The sequence below is a fragment of the Panthera uncia genome, chromosome D2 (genome assembly GCF_023721935.1).
Source record: "Panthera uncia isolate 11264 chromosome D2, Puncia_PCG_1.0, whole genome shotgun sequence".
Taxonomy (NCBI): Eukaryota; Metazoa; Chordata; class Mammalia; order Carnivora; family Felidae; genus Panthera; species Panthera uncia.
The window spans coordinates 23226503-23242497 of record NC_064818.1 but is presented as its reverse complement, the minus strand read 5'-3'; the positions used below and the strand labels follow the sequence as shown (position 1 = coordinate 23242497).

General features: G+C 50.0%; 1 protein-coding gene across 1 annotated transcript; it reads left to right on the top strand.

Moving 5' to 3' along the window:
• The first annotated feature begins 10925 nt into the window (after window positions 1-10925).
• EGR2 (early growth response 2) lies at window positions 10926-15256 on the top strand. The gene is made up of 2 exons (XM_049645106.1): window positions 10926-11311; window positions 12640-15256. The coding sequence occupies exons 1-2, from the start codon at window positions 11143-11145 to the stop codon at window positions 13890-13892; spliced, it is 1422 nt and encodes a 473-aa protein (XP_049501063.1). The 5' UTR covers window positions 10926-11142; the 3' UTR covers window positions 13893-15256.
• Window positions 15257-15995: the final 739 nt, after the last annotated feature.

The following is a 15995-nucleotide window of genomic DNA, read 5'->3' as shown; positions in this document are numbered from 1 at the left end:
ATCAGGGCCTTCTGTCGATGAAGCTGATGAATCTGTCTCCTCCCCCTGGTCAGGCTGGTCACCCCAGTAGGGTAGACCCAACCACACTTAAGCCACCCCACACAGATGAGTATCTCTTCTGATTGCACCACAAGCTGATAACCCAGAGGGTGGCAAATAGTGAGTCAGTGCCAACCTCACAGAAATGGGACAAATGAGGACTACATGGGATGGACCTGCAGCTGGTGGCCCTAAGTTGCCTTCAGTGACCTAGAAGTCCAGGATCCACTGATTGTTGATAGTTGTTGTTCAGCCTTATGCTATCAGCCTTTCCCACTGGGGGTAAAATGACATGGGGGTACAGAACAAGGTCAGCACACACCTTGGGAAGAAAACACATGACCTAAATGTTAACTGGCCACCAGCCATCATAGTGTCGTAGAGATTACAAAAGCATTCACATGCCTGGGCCTTCCCAACCAGTAGTTGAGGGTCACATTAGACAGACAGAGCTCTCAACATCAGCACCACGAGACCTGAATGGGAATTCTGGCTCTACCCCCTTACTAGCTGTGTGAACTTACGTAAGTACCTTGGCCTCTCTGGGTCTCACTTGGCTTCTCTGGGCAGTGTGAAAGATCAACTTGGCCTTGCCAACATCACAGGATTGTTATTTTGAGTCCTAAAGGCAGTCATGTGTGTGAAAAATATTTGGGAAGGATGGGGAGCCACATAAAATGTCTTCTGAGGCTTTACAAGCTCTGGGAAGTGTGGAGAATCAGGAAGTTCATGAAAGAGTTGATATAGATGGTGGAAGGATCAAAAGGCAAAAATTCTGAGGACAGGCTATAGGAACTGACATTTTACCATGTTAAGCAAGAAAGGTCGAGTGCTATATTCCAGCCTGTGACTGGTTCTTATTCAGAACATCATGACTAACTTCTTTCATGTCTCCTGAAGAGAAAACAAAATAAAACGCGTAATAAAAAAGGGGTATTTTCTATCTCTGAAGGAAGTCTTGCAAGCATGGTAAATACCAGAATGTGTTACTAAAGCAAGTTTGGTTATTTTTTCTCTATTGGCCTTACAAGAGATTTGTACCTGAGTGTAGGTGGCTTAAATGTGATTCTGGCTGTAGATAATGGAAGATACTACACTACCAACAGAGATTTCCCATGTTTTTGGTTCTTGGAATTAAATTCACAAGAATTTCCAGGTGGTAAGCTACATGAAGACAGGGGATTTTCTTCACTGCTGTACCCCAAGCACCAAGCACAGTACCTGATGCATTGTAGGTACTTAATAAATATTCACTGAATGCATAAACAGAACATCATGAGCTTGTCCTGGCATTTGAAAGCCCATCCCTATGTATTCACTTGCTCCCTGATTCACCTGCCTAAGCAGCCCCAGCTTAAGCAACCCCAGTGTTGTGGGCCAGTTTCATAAGTCACAGCAGTGGCTTTCAGACCCTAGAGAATTTGCAGAGTGGGGGGAATCAAGCCCATTCCAGTTCAACTGGCACCACCACACTTTTACCTAATATATATATACATGGCTTCCAGATATCACTTTCCATTGTTTTGGTAATGTTGTATTTGAGCTGCCATTATATGAGTGTTGTGATGAAAAACCTGAAGCACAGGGAAAAGCAAGGAAATAAGCACAGGGAAAAGCAAGGAAATAAGGCACCTTCACCCTGAGGATTTCTGAGTCACAAATGAAGGGGCTAAAAAGGTCTTTGGTGTTTGTTTCATAAAATCTAAACAGAGAGAAGAAAGAATCTAAGTTGTTCTAGTTTTCCTCTTTTTGAAGTTTCCATGGGCTGTTGCCTAAATAATCCTATTTTTAAAGAGCAAACTTTCTAATTCTAGAAGGCTGGGAGTTGCCAGGTCTCTGGGGATGTTTTCTGATTGTGTGCTTACAAGGCCATCAACTGAAATTGTTCTGTTACCCTGTGGTGGTGATCACATTGGAACCACCATATTCTCTCAGGCACAGCAGCCCTTGAGCAGAAACATACATTCTAGTAATTATTAGGATCCAAGCAGTCGTGTGCCCATGTGTCTAGGCCTGTTTTTTTTCTAGCATCAGGAGAAGCAGATCTGCCAAACACTCATCTCAAAGGCCCTGAGCCCCTGGGAGACATATTCCCCAATCCCATCCTCCAGTGAAAAGGAGGACACAGATCTGGACCACCTTCCAGTGTGAAGGAGTGGGAGAATAGACCACTTTGAAGAGCCACTGTTGGTCAGCAAGTGAACAAGTAGTAGTGCAGTTCAATTGTTGATGCCTTGAACCTGACCTGGAATCATAAATGTCACCTCCTATCCTACCCCAATCTATATTTACCTCTATCACTCAAGGCCCAGCAACTTGCACAATTGCTCTGGAAGACAGTGAATGGATTTGCAGTACGTGTCCTGCTTTTCAGAACGTTTTCTTAATCGTCTCCCTTTGACTCACCACAGTATTCCAGCCCAGGGCAGCCAAAGCAGGGATGCTCAGGCCCATTGTAAAGATGAGGAAACTGAGGCTCAGAAAGGTTGAGTAGCTTGTCTAGTTACACAGGCTAGGGTAGGAACTGAGAGCACCTGCTGACAAGGGATGGAGTCAGACTGCTTGGGTTTACATCTTGGTACTTCTGCTCAATTAACTGTGGCTTGGGTTTTGGTGACTCAGTTTCTTCATCTGTGAAGTGAAAAGAGTAATGATACCTGCTTCATGGTGTGGCTGCTAAGCTAAGAGACAATGCAACATAGTCAGCAGGGTGCTTAGTATCCTTGAATGTCCAGTAAATATTAGTCTTTTTTTTTTTTTTTAGTTTTTTTTGGCCTATCTTCCATTTATTTAGGTTTTCTTTTTTGAATATAATTTATTGTCAAGTTAGCTAACATACAGTGTATATAGTATACTCTTGGCTTCAGGAGCAGATTCCCGTGATTTATCACTTACATACAACACTCAGTGCTCATGCCAACAAGTGCCCTCCTCAATGCCCATCACCCATTTTCCCCATCCCCCCACCCCTATCAACCCTCAGTTTGTTCTCTGTATTTAAGAGTCTCTTATAGTCATCATTATTATTAAGAATATTATTATGATGAAGAGACACCATGGAGCCTGATTCCTAATCTAGTGCATTTCCATACAGTGATGCACTCAGTATCGGGGTCTGGCATTCTCCCTCCCTTGAATCCTTTCCCTTTGCCCTCACCACCCTCCTCACTCAAGACAGCGAAAACTCAAACTCTCTTTCCAAACACTGTGGCCTTTCTGGTTGCCATTTAAAATTCTGGGCAAGCATGAGGGGATGTGATGTCTCTACATCTTTGTGACATATGGATGAGAAGTATCATTAGATACAGGGAAAGAATAGCCTATCTCCCAGGGCTTGAGTGATGTCACTAGAGGAGGCACTGTTGCTTCCTCCTAGCATCAACCGCCAACCCAAGATAATGCCATCAGTCCGCCGCAATGGTGTTCCACCCTCCACAAGGAGGGTCTTGGGGCTCCTTGCCCTGAGTCCTCTCGATTCCCCAGCTTCATGTATTATCCTCCATGGGAGGGCAGGGTCAGGCAGGAGGGAGGCTGGCCTGAAAAGGGCTTCTAGGTGGATGTCTCCACAGTGATCCTTGCTCCTGGCTGCCACCACATCAGCGGCACTCACTATGCTGAGGACAGATGGTGGCAGCTTGGAACTTCATGATTTAAACTTTCCCAAAAGGGTATAGCTGAAAAGAAGCCCTTCAGAGGATGTTTTCTGGGTTCCTTGCCCTTGCTCCGATGTCCAACATCTCCTGGAGAAATCATTAGACATACCACACCACGAGCTGGGTAGAATTAGTTAATTAAGAGCTCTCTGACAAGATCGCATATGAAAATCTCAGACAGGCCAGGTCTCATTCCTCTCACTGCTGGGAGGATTTATCAGTCAGGCTCTTTTCCAGAAACTCTGCTTGCTGGAATATAGACAGGGAGCACACTTGGGGGTCCCTGCCTTCAGGGAGTTTAGAGACTACGTGAGACAAAGCACAAGGCAAGTCCCATACACAGGTTATACGAGGACTAGGACTATTTCTTATGGAGCACCGTCACCAGATTTTGCCAGTCACTCACTAACCCATTCTTCCTAAATTTTAAATATCTACCCCATACTTCCAAACCTCCTTGGAAAAACAACAGTGTTATCGTTATGCATTTTGATCTTTCTGGAGGAAAAAAGGTTTTATCTCAGTTAGGTTATCAATGTGGATCTTGGCTTTTAAAGTTTAGATGACATTCTCCACAAAGGCATAGGTTGTTATAAATTGCATGCCAATAGCTGCTGCTCTCTGGATTCCTTTTTCTCCTTACAACCTAACCTGAAACTCCTCAGTAATGCTGACATCATTATTCTCGGAAGCTGAAACTCTGGAATTTGGAAATAAATATAAAAAATGCTTCATATATCAGTATTGAAAGTATAGCTACTCTTTTGCTTTTATCCGCTGCAAGATTCTCTGTATCACATGATGCATTTGAGGGATGTGGGCTTTGGCAATTGACAAAATAAAGTTTGTATTCTGGCTCGGTAACTTCCCAACTGTGTGAATTTGGGTAAGCTCTGTATCTTCCTGAGCCTTAGTTCCCTCATCTGTGAAATAGGAATAAACAGCCCTATTTTGCAAGGTGATTGTGGGGAATAAGGCAATGAAACTATAAGAACATGGTACATTGTTTGTCTACACAGTAGATGTTCAGTAACAGTAGTAATTTAAAAGCTAACAATGAATACTTACTATGCACCAAACAGTATGCTGTGTGCTTTACATATATTGCTACGTTTAATCCTCAATATACCCTATGAGATACATGTAATCATTCTGTCCACTTTATAGATGAGGAAACTGAGGCACAGAGAAGTTACATAAATTGCCTAAGAACACACACCCAGGTACTGTCAGAATTAGGATATAAATCTAGCACCTAGGGTTTGAATCCAGGCCATCTGGGCCTCCAGAGCTCTTAATCTTAACCACAAGAAATAGTGACTATTCTTGCCAAGATTATTCAGTTGAAATATGAAATGTTTGATATTTTTCTTTTTCTTTTGGTTTAAATGCTGCAAAACAAATGTTCTGACAACTGGATGCAATGACTTTTCCTCCTTTTTTTCAACATAAAAGCAAAGCTTCCATAGGAAGTCTGACGTTATTTGGAAAAAGGAAAATTGCTTTCCATAACCTAGTGATGTAAGCAGTCTAGAGAGATGTACAATAAAAAAATCCAGGAATTCTCAAATTATAGTGAACTTCATTTTTCATACATTTAAATGTGTAAGCTGAAAGAGGTAAAATTTAAAGGCATTCAAAAGGGTGATTTGGAGTGAAGATTTTGCTTTGAGCCTTTGTGACCAGACTGACGGACTATCACTTATTAACCTGGACCCTAGGTTGATATGTGCCTTGTTTTCAACAATTGTGATAAATGATGCATTCATTTACTTTTTATTTTTTGCCAGCAATGGTATCGTGATCAGTAGGTTTGACATGATGTGTTTTTACTAGAAGGGCTGCACTTCTCCAGTCTATTCATTTTAAGTGGAACAAAATTCACTTTGTCTGTCATTTCCTTATTGAGAAATAGACAACTAAGGAATGTTATTTCATTAAGACTGTCACTAAAACATAATAGTGATGTCAATAAGCACTTCTGTATATGTTCTCTCTTCTTGCTGAAATCTTGTTGGCATGTTCTCATTCCTTTGCAGAAGTTGAGTGGTAAAAAAAACTCAAGTGTTAAAATTATAATGCCATTGTCATTAGTCAGAAAAGATAATGGCAGAGAAAAAGGAGAGACCCTGAGAGGTTAAAGAGAGGCTTCCAAGGAGTCTGCTTGTATTGGCTGCCCTCAGTTCCACTGCACTAGGTATGGAAGGCGGCCTGGAGGTTTCCACCCACGCTGGACTTTCTTTATTCCGGAAATATGCTTTGCTCCTCCCACCTTGGGGCCTTTCCACACCTGCTCTTTCTCCTGGGAATGCTCTATCCATTGACCTTTCCTCAGTCATTGCTCATCCTTCAGACCTTGGTTCAGAGAAGCCTTCCTCAACCTTCCAGACTCGATTGGGTCCTTTGTCCTTTTCCTTCATTGGGGTCAAATATTGCCATTGTTTGCAATTGTATATTTGTGTGACTGACTGCAAGCAGGCCTGGTTTTAGGCACCACTGTATGCGCAAGATTTGGCATAGCACTTGATACATAGTAGATGTTCAAGAAGTTGACTCCATAGTTCACCCTTTAGTATGAACTGAGCACCCCCTGCTTAAACCAGTGTAGCCGCTGCTGGCCGCTGCTACAAAATAAAATCATAGGGGTCTTATTTCCTCCTCTCCAGGTTATTTGTGCCAACAGAACACAATTTCGGTTGCACACTGGACTGGTGTGAAACATTGCTTTCTGTCAGGCTTCACAACAGCTCTGATTGACATAATCTGGGCTTGGTTTATAAACTCTTGAGATTACCAGATGCCCAGTGAGATGCTGAATGTAGAGAACCATTTATCAGTTTGCTCAGCACACAGGGGCACCTTTAAGAAAGGCGTGGCTGGATGGCAGAGTTGCCATTAGCCTGATTTTCATTGAGATGCACATGCTCTATGCCATTCGAGTTCGGATCCATAATGTCCTGTGTGTCCACAGTTCTGGGCAATTCTGACACTCTGTTTCCCACTCCAGAGCAGTATCAGAATGGAAGTGAATTAAAACGACATCACAATAGGAATAACCTCTACTGATGTTACACACGTTTCTTAATAAACCAAAATTCAAATCTTAACACATTATTTGTGATATGCCTTATGGCTGATTTTGATTCTCAGTCCACATCATGGGAAAAAAGCTGGAAGCCACGTACAGAAGAGTGTCAGGGCTGGCCAGAAGCCTCAAGCTGTCACCCTTGCTCCCATCTAATCCTTCCCTCGCAGGGGCAAGTCTACTAAATGGTCCTCTCTTTCCTTTCTCTTTTACTTTTTGGGTTTGGAATTCAGGACAAAGCAAATCAGAAACTGGTATTAATAACCCTGACTCATCTTGGAGTGCCCCGTTTACTTGGGCATTTTGACAACTCTGTTTTCAAGAAAGGCATTTGTTTGTTCAGGGTTTTTTGGTTTTGTTTGTGTTTGGAAACTTAAGAATCAGTGCATTTGCAAGGGTTGGCTCTTTCAGTTTTTTGATCAGAATAAGTTCAAGTGCCTAAAAGTAGAGACCATGGTACATCTCTGTATTCATCTGCCACATTCCCCCTTCCTCCCTCACTCTCCTCCCCAGCACAGTACAGAACTCTGTAAACACCTTCGGAGTTTTTATTGTCTCTACCTCCTTGTTTTCTCACTGACTCCCTCCAGGAAGGATACTGTGGGGTTGACTTCTCCTATTACAGGGCCTATTAGTATGCTGGCTTTGTGCCAACCCAGTTACTCCATCCATAACACAGTCTGGAGAGCCCAAGAACTCAAATTCTGCCTTCACCCCCGGGGGGAGGGGTGTGTGTCCCTGACAGTCGTGCAGCCCTTGCCCGTTGAAAGCCCTGACCTCAGCTTTCCTCTCCTCAGAAATGCCAAAGAAAAGAGATGCAGTTGGCGAAGGTGACCTGTTTCTGCTCTAGTGGGCGGAACCAGGCTTTCAATCCTCAAAGAGTTGTTCCCCTTCCGGAAGGGGCTTTTCCTGAGAGAATGATGTAGCGACCAAGAGCACTGTACTTGGAGTCAGAAGATCCAGTTTCAAGTTTGGATTCCACCACTCATCACTTTAGGCAAGTCACGTTAGCTTTCTTATTACCTACCGCAGAGTGGCTGGCTTGAAGTGAATGTACCTAGACTTCGTTCCATTATTACTCTTTTAAAAAGAAGAAAAAGAAGAAGATGGTTACAGGAAGTATCTACTGACCGGTTTCCAGCAGCGGTTCAGGGACGGCCTCCCAGGACTGGCCCCAGGCACCCTCCCGGGAGCCCGCCCAGCCTCGCTGCGATTATTGGTTGCCCTGCCCCAGTCAACCCCAGGCCCACCGCGGCCCTGACACCCAGCTCGGAAGTGGGGTGTGAGTTAGAAAGCTCCGAATAATTCCAAAGGGTCAGTCACTCCCACTTACTGTAAAGTGCTTGCCAGACGGGCCAGGCAAGCCCACCTCTCCTCGGTGGGGCCCCCTTCCCCAAACTCAGCCTCCTCCTTCGGGAACGTAGCAGCTCGAGGACCGCAAAGCTCCCCTTCGCGCGGGCCGTCCCCTGCCTGAGTCCTGCCCTCCGCGCACAGCTCTGCCTGCACTCGGGCGTCCAGGAGCTCCCCCTCCGGGCGGCGCGAGGTGACCGCCGGCAGGGTTGGCAGCAGCGCCCGCTGCGGGGCGGCCCCGAAGACTAGCCCGCCCGCCCGCCCATGTGCGTGGAGACGAGCGAAGCTCTAGCAGTCGCCGCGCCCGCGCCTGCTGCGTGTGGGTGCCTCACCTCGGAGGCCGGCGGGGGCCGCAACCCGAGTCCCGCTGCCAGGAACTACATTTGCATAATTTGGCTCCCCCCCTCCCCCCTTTCGGATTCAAGGCTGGAGATGCGAGTCGGGCTCCCCTCCGAGGCGTCGTCTTGCCGGTGGTCAGCGCGGGGGCCGCGGGACCGGCCCGAGCGCAGGCGGAGCGGGCTGGCGCACGTGGTAAGAGCGCAGCTTGCTTTCTTTTTCTTTTTTACGAAATGGGACTTTGCACGTTTATGCCGAGGGTGGGGTATCTACAAGGGCGCCAACCTCGCCGCGATTTTCTTTCTTTCTCTTTTTATTTTTATCTCCAATTGGAAAAGAGCGCACAGTGAGAGCGACAAACTTTCCCAAAATTTTACTGGGCGTTTGAAGTCCGGAAGGTGGCCGGCCGCCGGAGAAGATTTCACGGCGGGCAGGGGGAAACGTGACCCTTGGGTGGAGAAGCATAGCCCGCTCCCAGTCGCCCCCGGACCCTGACGGCCGCGCGCGGGGCCGGGTGAGAGCGGGCCGGCTGCGGCGGCGGCCGCGGCAGGTGAGCGGCGGCGGGAGAGCCGCCTGCAGCGCCGCGCTTCCTCCACGGCGTGGCGTCGTGGCTCTCGCCCGCGCGGGCCCCCACGAGGCTGCGGCCGTCCCGGGCCGGGGGCGGGAAAGGGCCGGGCCGGGCCAGGCCCTAGAGGCTGCCCCCGCTCTCCATCCCAGGTCGTGGTGGCTTTGAGCGGTACAGAGAGTCAGGCAGGAGGCGGTGCGCCGGCTCGGGCACCTGGGACCAGCCTCCGGCGGAGCCCGGGCCAAGCCCGGGGCGCTCCGGCTATGGACTGGGAGGCAGGAGCGTTGCGTGCAGCGAGCCAGAACCCACCGCTGTCTGGACCTCTGAAAAGTTTTAAAAAATTGCTTTGAGAACTAACCAGAAAGGTTTCCATCGGGGTCAGTGTTTTTTGTTTTTTTGTTTTTACTCGAAAAGGGAAACGCGTGTGGGGTCATGGCGGCCTGAAATTGGCATTAGCGACGCTGTTTGCTGTCCCTCAGGACCTCGCTGAGCTCACCGAGGTGGCTCTTGGCGAGGCAAAGCAAGAAGATTCTTCCAAATGTGCGTGTTGTGGAGTAGGGCTCGGGTGAGGGCAGGGCGCACTTCCCGAGAGTGTGGGCTTTCGGGGGTCGGGGGCCGCGGTCGCGGCCATACGGCCGGAGAAGGTGAGGTGGGGTGTCTTGGCAGAGCATCCTGTCCGGCAAAGCCCAGCGCCCGCTCGGCGGGGCGGGCGCCCCGGCGCGCTGTCAACAGGGAGGTGTGTAGCGTAAGGTGTGCGAGTGGGTGTGTGAAGAAGGCAGCGGGGGCGGGAGTGTGTGTAGCGGAAGTGGAGCGTGTGTGAGTGTAGCAGTGTGTGTGTGTGTGTGTGTGCGTGCGTGGCGGGGCAGGGTGAGTGTCCAAGCCTCCATCTGGACGCCCCCACACAGCCGACCGCCCAGACGCGCCGGGAAGGGCGCCCGCTCCGCGCAGCAGCTGAAGGGGGGTGGGGAGCGCGCGGGCAGAGGAAGGGGGGTGTCTCCGGCTGAGGATTTCTCTCGAAGCTCGCCGCAGTTATTCTGTTCTTCCTAGGGTCTACCCCCACCAGCCCCCAAGGTGCCCGAAATACTTAAACAAACAAACAACCCCAAACCTGTTCCGTTTTCGCTCCTGTATAAATAGAACAGACTTTCCAAAAAAGCAATACCGCATTCACTCTTATCACCAGCCACTTCTTTCCACCAAGTAATTCAGAAAAAAGCAGTCAGCTTCCGTGAATGCATGCAGCTTTTTTTTTTTTTTTTTTCTTCGCTGCCTCCTTTTGCTTGCGGTTTTGAGTTGCCAAGAAAGTGAGTAGGGGTTTGACTGTAGTGTCTCGGCTCCGCTCGGTTTCTTTCCGAAGTTTAATTTTCCGGAATGGCTCCCAAACAAGGGCTGGGGAGGCGGAGCCGCCGGCACCGGATCTTCGCCTTTTTTGGAAAGCCTCGGAGAACCGGAATTCCTCCCCGCTCCGGGAGGTAGCGCCGCAGCTAGGACCTGCACGCTCTTCCCCCGTGGCCCGAGCCGGACTCGCGGGGCGCCGGCTCCCCGCTAGGCTCGGCGCCCTGGACCGGACTGCGGCTCGGCCTGCGCGTCTTAGACCCCCGCGATTCCCCGCGGTCTGAGAGCCGGGAGTCGCGAGCCCGGCGGAGTCCGCGCTGCCGAGACTGTATGCAAATCGGCCATGTGACGGCAAGAAGCCGCCTGGCCCAGCCCTGTTCCTCAGTCCATATATGGGCAGCGACGTCACGGGCATTGAGAACCTGCCCATAAATACTTACAGCAACACTTTCCGTCTAACCGAGAGAGCAGCAATTGATTAATAGCTCGGCGAGGGGACACACTGACTGTTATAATAACACTACACCAGCAACTCCTGGCTTCCCAGCCGGAACACAGGAGAAGAGTCAGTGGCAAATAGTCATTTTTCTTCTTAGAAAAACAGCAACTTGTTTTGCTAGTTTTATTTCTGTTGGATTTTTTTTTTTTTTGTGGTTGCTTTTAAGTGTGGAGGGCAAAAGGAGGTACCAACTTAGACTCAGTCCAATCCCTCTCCAAAACGGCTTCTCTGACACTCCAGGTAGAGAGGGAGTTGGGTCTCCAGGTTGTGCGAGGAGCAAATGATGACCGCCAAGGCCGTAGACAAAATCCCAGTAACTCTCAGTGGTTTTGTGCACCAGCTGTCTGACAACATCTACCCGGTGGAGGACCTCGCCGCCACGTCGGTGACCATCTTCCCCAATGCCGAACTGGGAGGCCCCTTTGATCAGATGAACGGAGTGGCCGGAGGTAAGCCCCATGTCCCCTTCGCGGGCCGGGACCCAAGCGGCTCGAAAGTGGTGGGTGGGGTACGGTGCGTGTGCAGGACTTGGAGGAGAGGTTTGGGTGCGAGGTGGATGGTGTTGACTGAACGGGATGCAGGAGGAGCCCGCGGGAGCAAGGACCAGATCGCTGGAGCTGGGCGCGCGGGCAGATGCACCAGGTCGTCAGCGAGCGGGCGGGCGTGCGCCGCGGCGCGCCCAGCCCCCTGCGGGCGCAGGGATAAGAGTAGAAGAGGTGCCCCGCCAGGCTTCGGGGCTTGTGCTGGCCCTTGGGCTGGCGGAACCTCGGCCTTTCCTCTCCCGGGGCAGGGACAAAGTGACGGGAAAGTTCGGGGCTCCGGAGGAGAGCTGGAGAGCCGAGCGGCGGCGAAGCGCCAGAGGAAAGCGTCCGCCGCTCCCTCCCGGGCAGAGCCGACCCGGGGAAAATCTCCGAGCGCGTTCCGGGTGCGGCCAGAAGGAGCGCCCCCACCTGCGCGCCGCCCGCCAAGTTGAGGGGGTTGGCGAGGCGGGAAGGAGGAGGAGGAGGTGGAGGGCGGGCAACGGCGGGAAGCAGCCCCCCGGTGGCGAAGGAGGCCCGCGGGGGCACCGGAGCCGCTGGTTTCCTTGGCGATGCAGTGGAAAGTGGTCTCCCGCGGCCCCCGCTCCTTCCTCGAAGCTCCGCCACTGGCCTCGGGCTAGGGCGTGCGGGTGTTGGGCATGGCCGGGAAGGTTGGAAGGGAAAGGAAACCTATAGATTCCTTCCACTGCAGAGCCCCATACCCTCCTGCAGCCGTCAGCTGTAGCGCAGCGGGAGAGGGAGGGACGGAAGCGCCGGGGATGGGGAGCATCCAGGAAATCTCTGATCTCTTCCTCAGGCTCCCCTCTCGGGCGGCACTGGCTGGGATCAGTCTTCTGGTTAGGGTCTGCCCTGGAGCCCCAGCCGTGGGACCCCCAGGCAAAGGAGAGGCAGAGAAGTTCCAGGCAGATGGGGAATTTTTAATATTGTTGTTGCTATTATTGGGTGTTTTTATTGGGGAGGAGAGCCACAGATGGTTGTGTGTGGGGGTTGGGAGTAGTTCATCCTGCTTTTCTGGGTAGTTTGAGTCCCAGACTGTCATTGGCTGCCACAGTGGGATCCTGGGCTACCCTCTTCTTACTGTCCCCTAGGCTTCAATTTTTCCACCTGTTGGGCTCTGCCCCAGCTCTACTATGCTAAGATCCTGGGCTTTGGGAATGGACCTGTGTGAGAGTGGGTGAGAAGGGATTCTTGGCTGCATTCTCATCGCTCCACCTCCATTCTTTCTTTTCCCTCCCCAGATGGCATGATCAACATTGACATGACTGGAGAGAAGAGGTCCTTGGATCTCCCATATCCCAGCAGCTTTGCTCCTGTCTCTGCACCTAGAAACCAGACCTTCACGTACATGGGCAAGTTCTCCATTGACCCCCAGTACCCTGGTGCCAGCTGCTACCCAGAAGGCATCATCAATATTGTGAGTGCAGGCATCCTGCAAGGGGTTACCTCCCCAGCTTCGACCACAGCCTCGTCCAGCGTCACCTCTGCCTCCCCCAACCCACTGGCCACAGGACCCCTGGGTGTGTGCACCATGTCTCAGACCCAGCCTGACCTGGACCATCTCTACTCTCCACCGCCACCACCTCCTCCTTACTCTGGCTGCGCAGGAGACCTCTACCAGGACCCCTCGGCATTCCTGTCAGCAGCCACCACCTCCACATCCTCCTCCCTGGCCTACCCACCGCCTCCTTCCTACCCCTCCCCTAAGCCAGCCACGGACCCAGGTCTCTTTCCCATGATCCCGGACTATCCTGGATTCTTCCCATCACAGTGCCAGAGAGACCTACATGGTACAGCTGGCCCAGACCGCAAACCCTTTCCCTGCCCCCTGGACTCCTTGCGAGTCCCTCCTCCACTCACTCCGCTCTCCACCATTCGCAACTTTACCCTGGCCGGTCCCAGTGCTGGGGCCGCGGGGCCAGGGGCCAGTGGAGGCAGTGAGGGACCCCGGCTGCCTGGCAGCAGCTCGGCAGCAGCCGCTGCTGCCGCCTATAACCCGCACCACCTGCCGCTGCGGCCCATTCTGAGGCCTCGCAAGTACCCCAACAGGCCTAGCAAGACCCCAGTGCATGAGAGGCCCTACCCGTGCCCAGCAGAAGGCTGTGACCGGCGCTTCTCCCGCTCTGATGAGCTGACCAGACACATCCGCATCCACACGGGACACAAACCCTTCCAGTGTCGGATTTGCATGCGCAACTTCAGCCGCAGTGACCATCTCACTACCCACATCCGCACTCACACTGGCGAGAAGCCCTTTGCCTGTGACTACTGCGGCCGCAAGTTCGCCCGGAGTGACGAGAGGAAGCGCCACACCAAGATCCACCTGAGACAGAAGGAGCGCAAAAGCAGTGCGCCTTCCTCATCCGTGCCAGCTGCCTCCGCAGCCTCTTGCACTGGAGGCACGCAGGCTGGGGGGGCCCTGTGCAGCAGCAACAGTGGCACTATCGGCGGCGGGTCCCTCGCCCCTTGCTCCTCTCGGACCCGGACACCTTGAATGAGACTCAGGCTGACACACCAGCTCCTTGAGGCCCCGGAGGCTCTTCGTCCACTGGTCCACTTCAACTGCACAACAAACACTACCACCCTTTCCTGCCCCCCTCTCCCTTCCAGGGCGAAGGGCCTAGGTGGAGCCCAGCACTGCCCCCTTTTCACTTAGAAACAGGTCCTTCCTAAAACTTAGCCCACTTTAGTGTCTCTTAGGTGGGTTGACTATCACCCTAAGATAATGGGGAGGTGCAGAAGGGTGTTGGGTGGGGTCCCTGGCCTAGAGGGCTGAGGCCTGACCCTGCTTTAAAGGGTTGTTTGACTAGGTTTTGCTTCCCTTCTCTCATATCTTATCCCATTACAGGTTTTGACTCTGGATGTCAGAGTTGATTTGAGACTTTTTCTACAATAGTAGGTTGGGAGATGCTGATCCCTTCAGGTGGGGGCAGCAAAAAGAAGCAAAGCTGATGTGCACTTTATGGCTTGGGACTGATTTGGGGATGCTGTACAGTGAATGAAGCATGGCCTTTATGCTGCATTCTGTGGCCCTAGAACAGTGAATCAAAGCTTATCTAGTCATTCCAACCCTTTAAGCAATATGTATTATAAACTCAGAGAACGGAAGTGCAATGTGATGGGAGGGACATAGCAATATCTGCTCCTTTTTGAGTTGTTTGAGAAGTGTAAAGACTATTTTTTCAGTGTATATCCACTCAGATTTTGTGTATTTTTGATGTGCACTGTTCTCCAAGTTCTGAACCTTCGGGAAAAAAAGCATTTATGATCTCCTGAAATGAGTCAGAGATTAACTTATTTAAAGGGGGATGTACATATATTCTCTGAAACTAGGATGCATGCAGTTGTGTTGGAAGTGTCCTTGGTGCCTTGTGTGATGTAGACAATGTTAAAGGGTCTGCATGTAAATGGGTTGCCTTACTATGGAAAAAAAAATCACTCCCTGGGTTTAGTATGGCTGTATATTTCTGCCTATTAATATTTGGATTTTTTTTTAGAAAGTATATTTTTGTATGCTCTGTTTTGTGACTTAAAAGTGTTACCTTTGTAGTTGAATTGCAGATAAGAATGTAAATAATATTACTGGAGCTGACTTGTTTGGTTATTAGCTCTTAATAGTTGTGGAAATAGAAATGATTTATTCTAACGCAAAACCACTAACCAAAATTCAGATAATGGATGGTTTATGACTATAGTGTAAATAAATACTTTTCAACAATATTTTTGCTGCAGAAATCGTTGATGAAAGATTTACTTGGTGGGAGTTCAAAAGTTATCCAGTGCTTTGACCAAGCTAGGATCTCCCAGGTTTTCTTTGCTGGCCTTTCAACACCAGCCCTCTCACCCCCCAAGCAATCTCCATTCATAATCAAATGCTAGCGTTCCGGGGATTTCCCCCATGCATTAGTGTAAAAGTGGGGAGGCGTTGTTTTGACTCATTGTTCCGTCCTCTCTAACAGCCTATAGCTTCTCTCGACTCCTGAGTGGGCTCCGGAAAATAAATACTTACAAACAAGTGCCCACTCGGAGACTACACATTTGTGGCTGCTTTCAGAACTCTGACCAAGGCCAGGAACTCAGACGAGATGTGGCTTTGTGGAAAGTGTGGTGGCGTGGTCAAGCTGGAAATGACTTTTAGGTTCCAGGATTAGTCTCATGACCACAGAAAACTTTTTGAAAAATGCTATCGCCTCTTCAGATCAAAAATGCACTCAGACACTGCTGAAAACAGCATTCATGGTTTGCCAAAGGAATTACCCCAGGACTCATTTCTCTCTAGTCTTCTCTCCCTGGTTGCCCCTATTTGGAAGGATCACTAACCTGCCATATGTTTGGTGGGCCTAGAGACTATCAAAATACCCGGCTCATTAGATAAAATAGTTGCACACCAGCTTAATAAAATCTCAAAGAAAGACATTCTGAATCAAATAGGCAAATATGGTTCTCCATTTTACTTGATAATAGTTTGCAAAAGAATACTCTATAGGGTTCATTTTACTGTGAGTCTTTTGTAGCAATTTTAAAATATAAATTTCACCAAGAAAGAGTTATCTACCTGTCATACAAAGCAAATGGGTTGGGCCTCTGTGAAGAATTG

What these genes read in the sequence shown, in the direction of transcription:
- EGR2 (XM_049645106.1), top strand. Translation starts at nt 11,143, where the DNA reads ATGATGACCGCCAAGGCCGTAGACAAAATCCCAGTAACTCTCAGTGGT. An exon ending in GATGAACGGAGTGGCCGGAG is followed by an intron (nt 11,312 to 12,639) that starts GTAAGCCCCATG and finishes TTCCCTCCCCAG; the next exon opens with ATGGCATGATCAACATTGAC.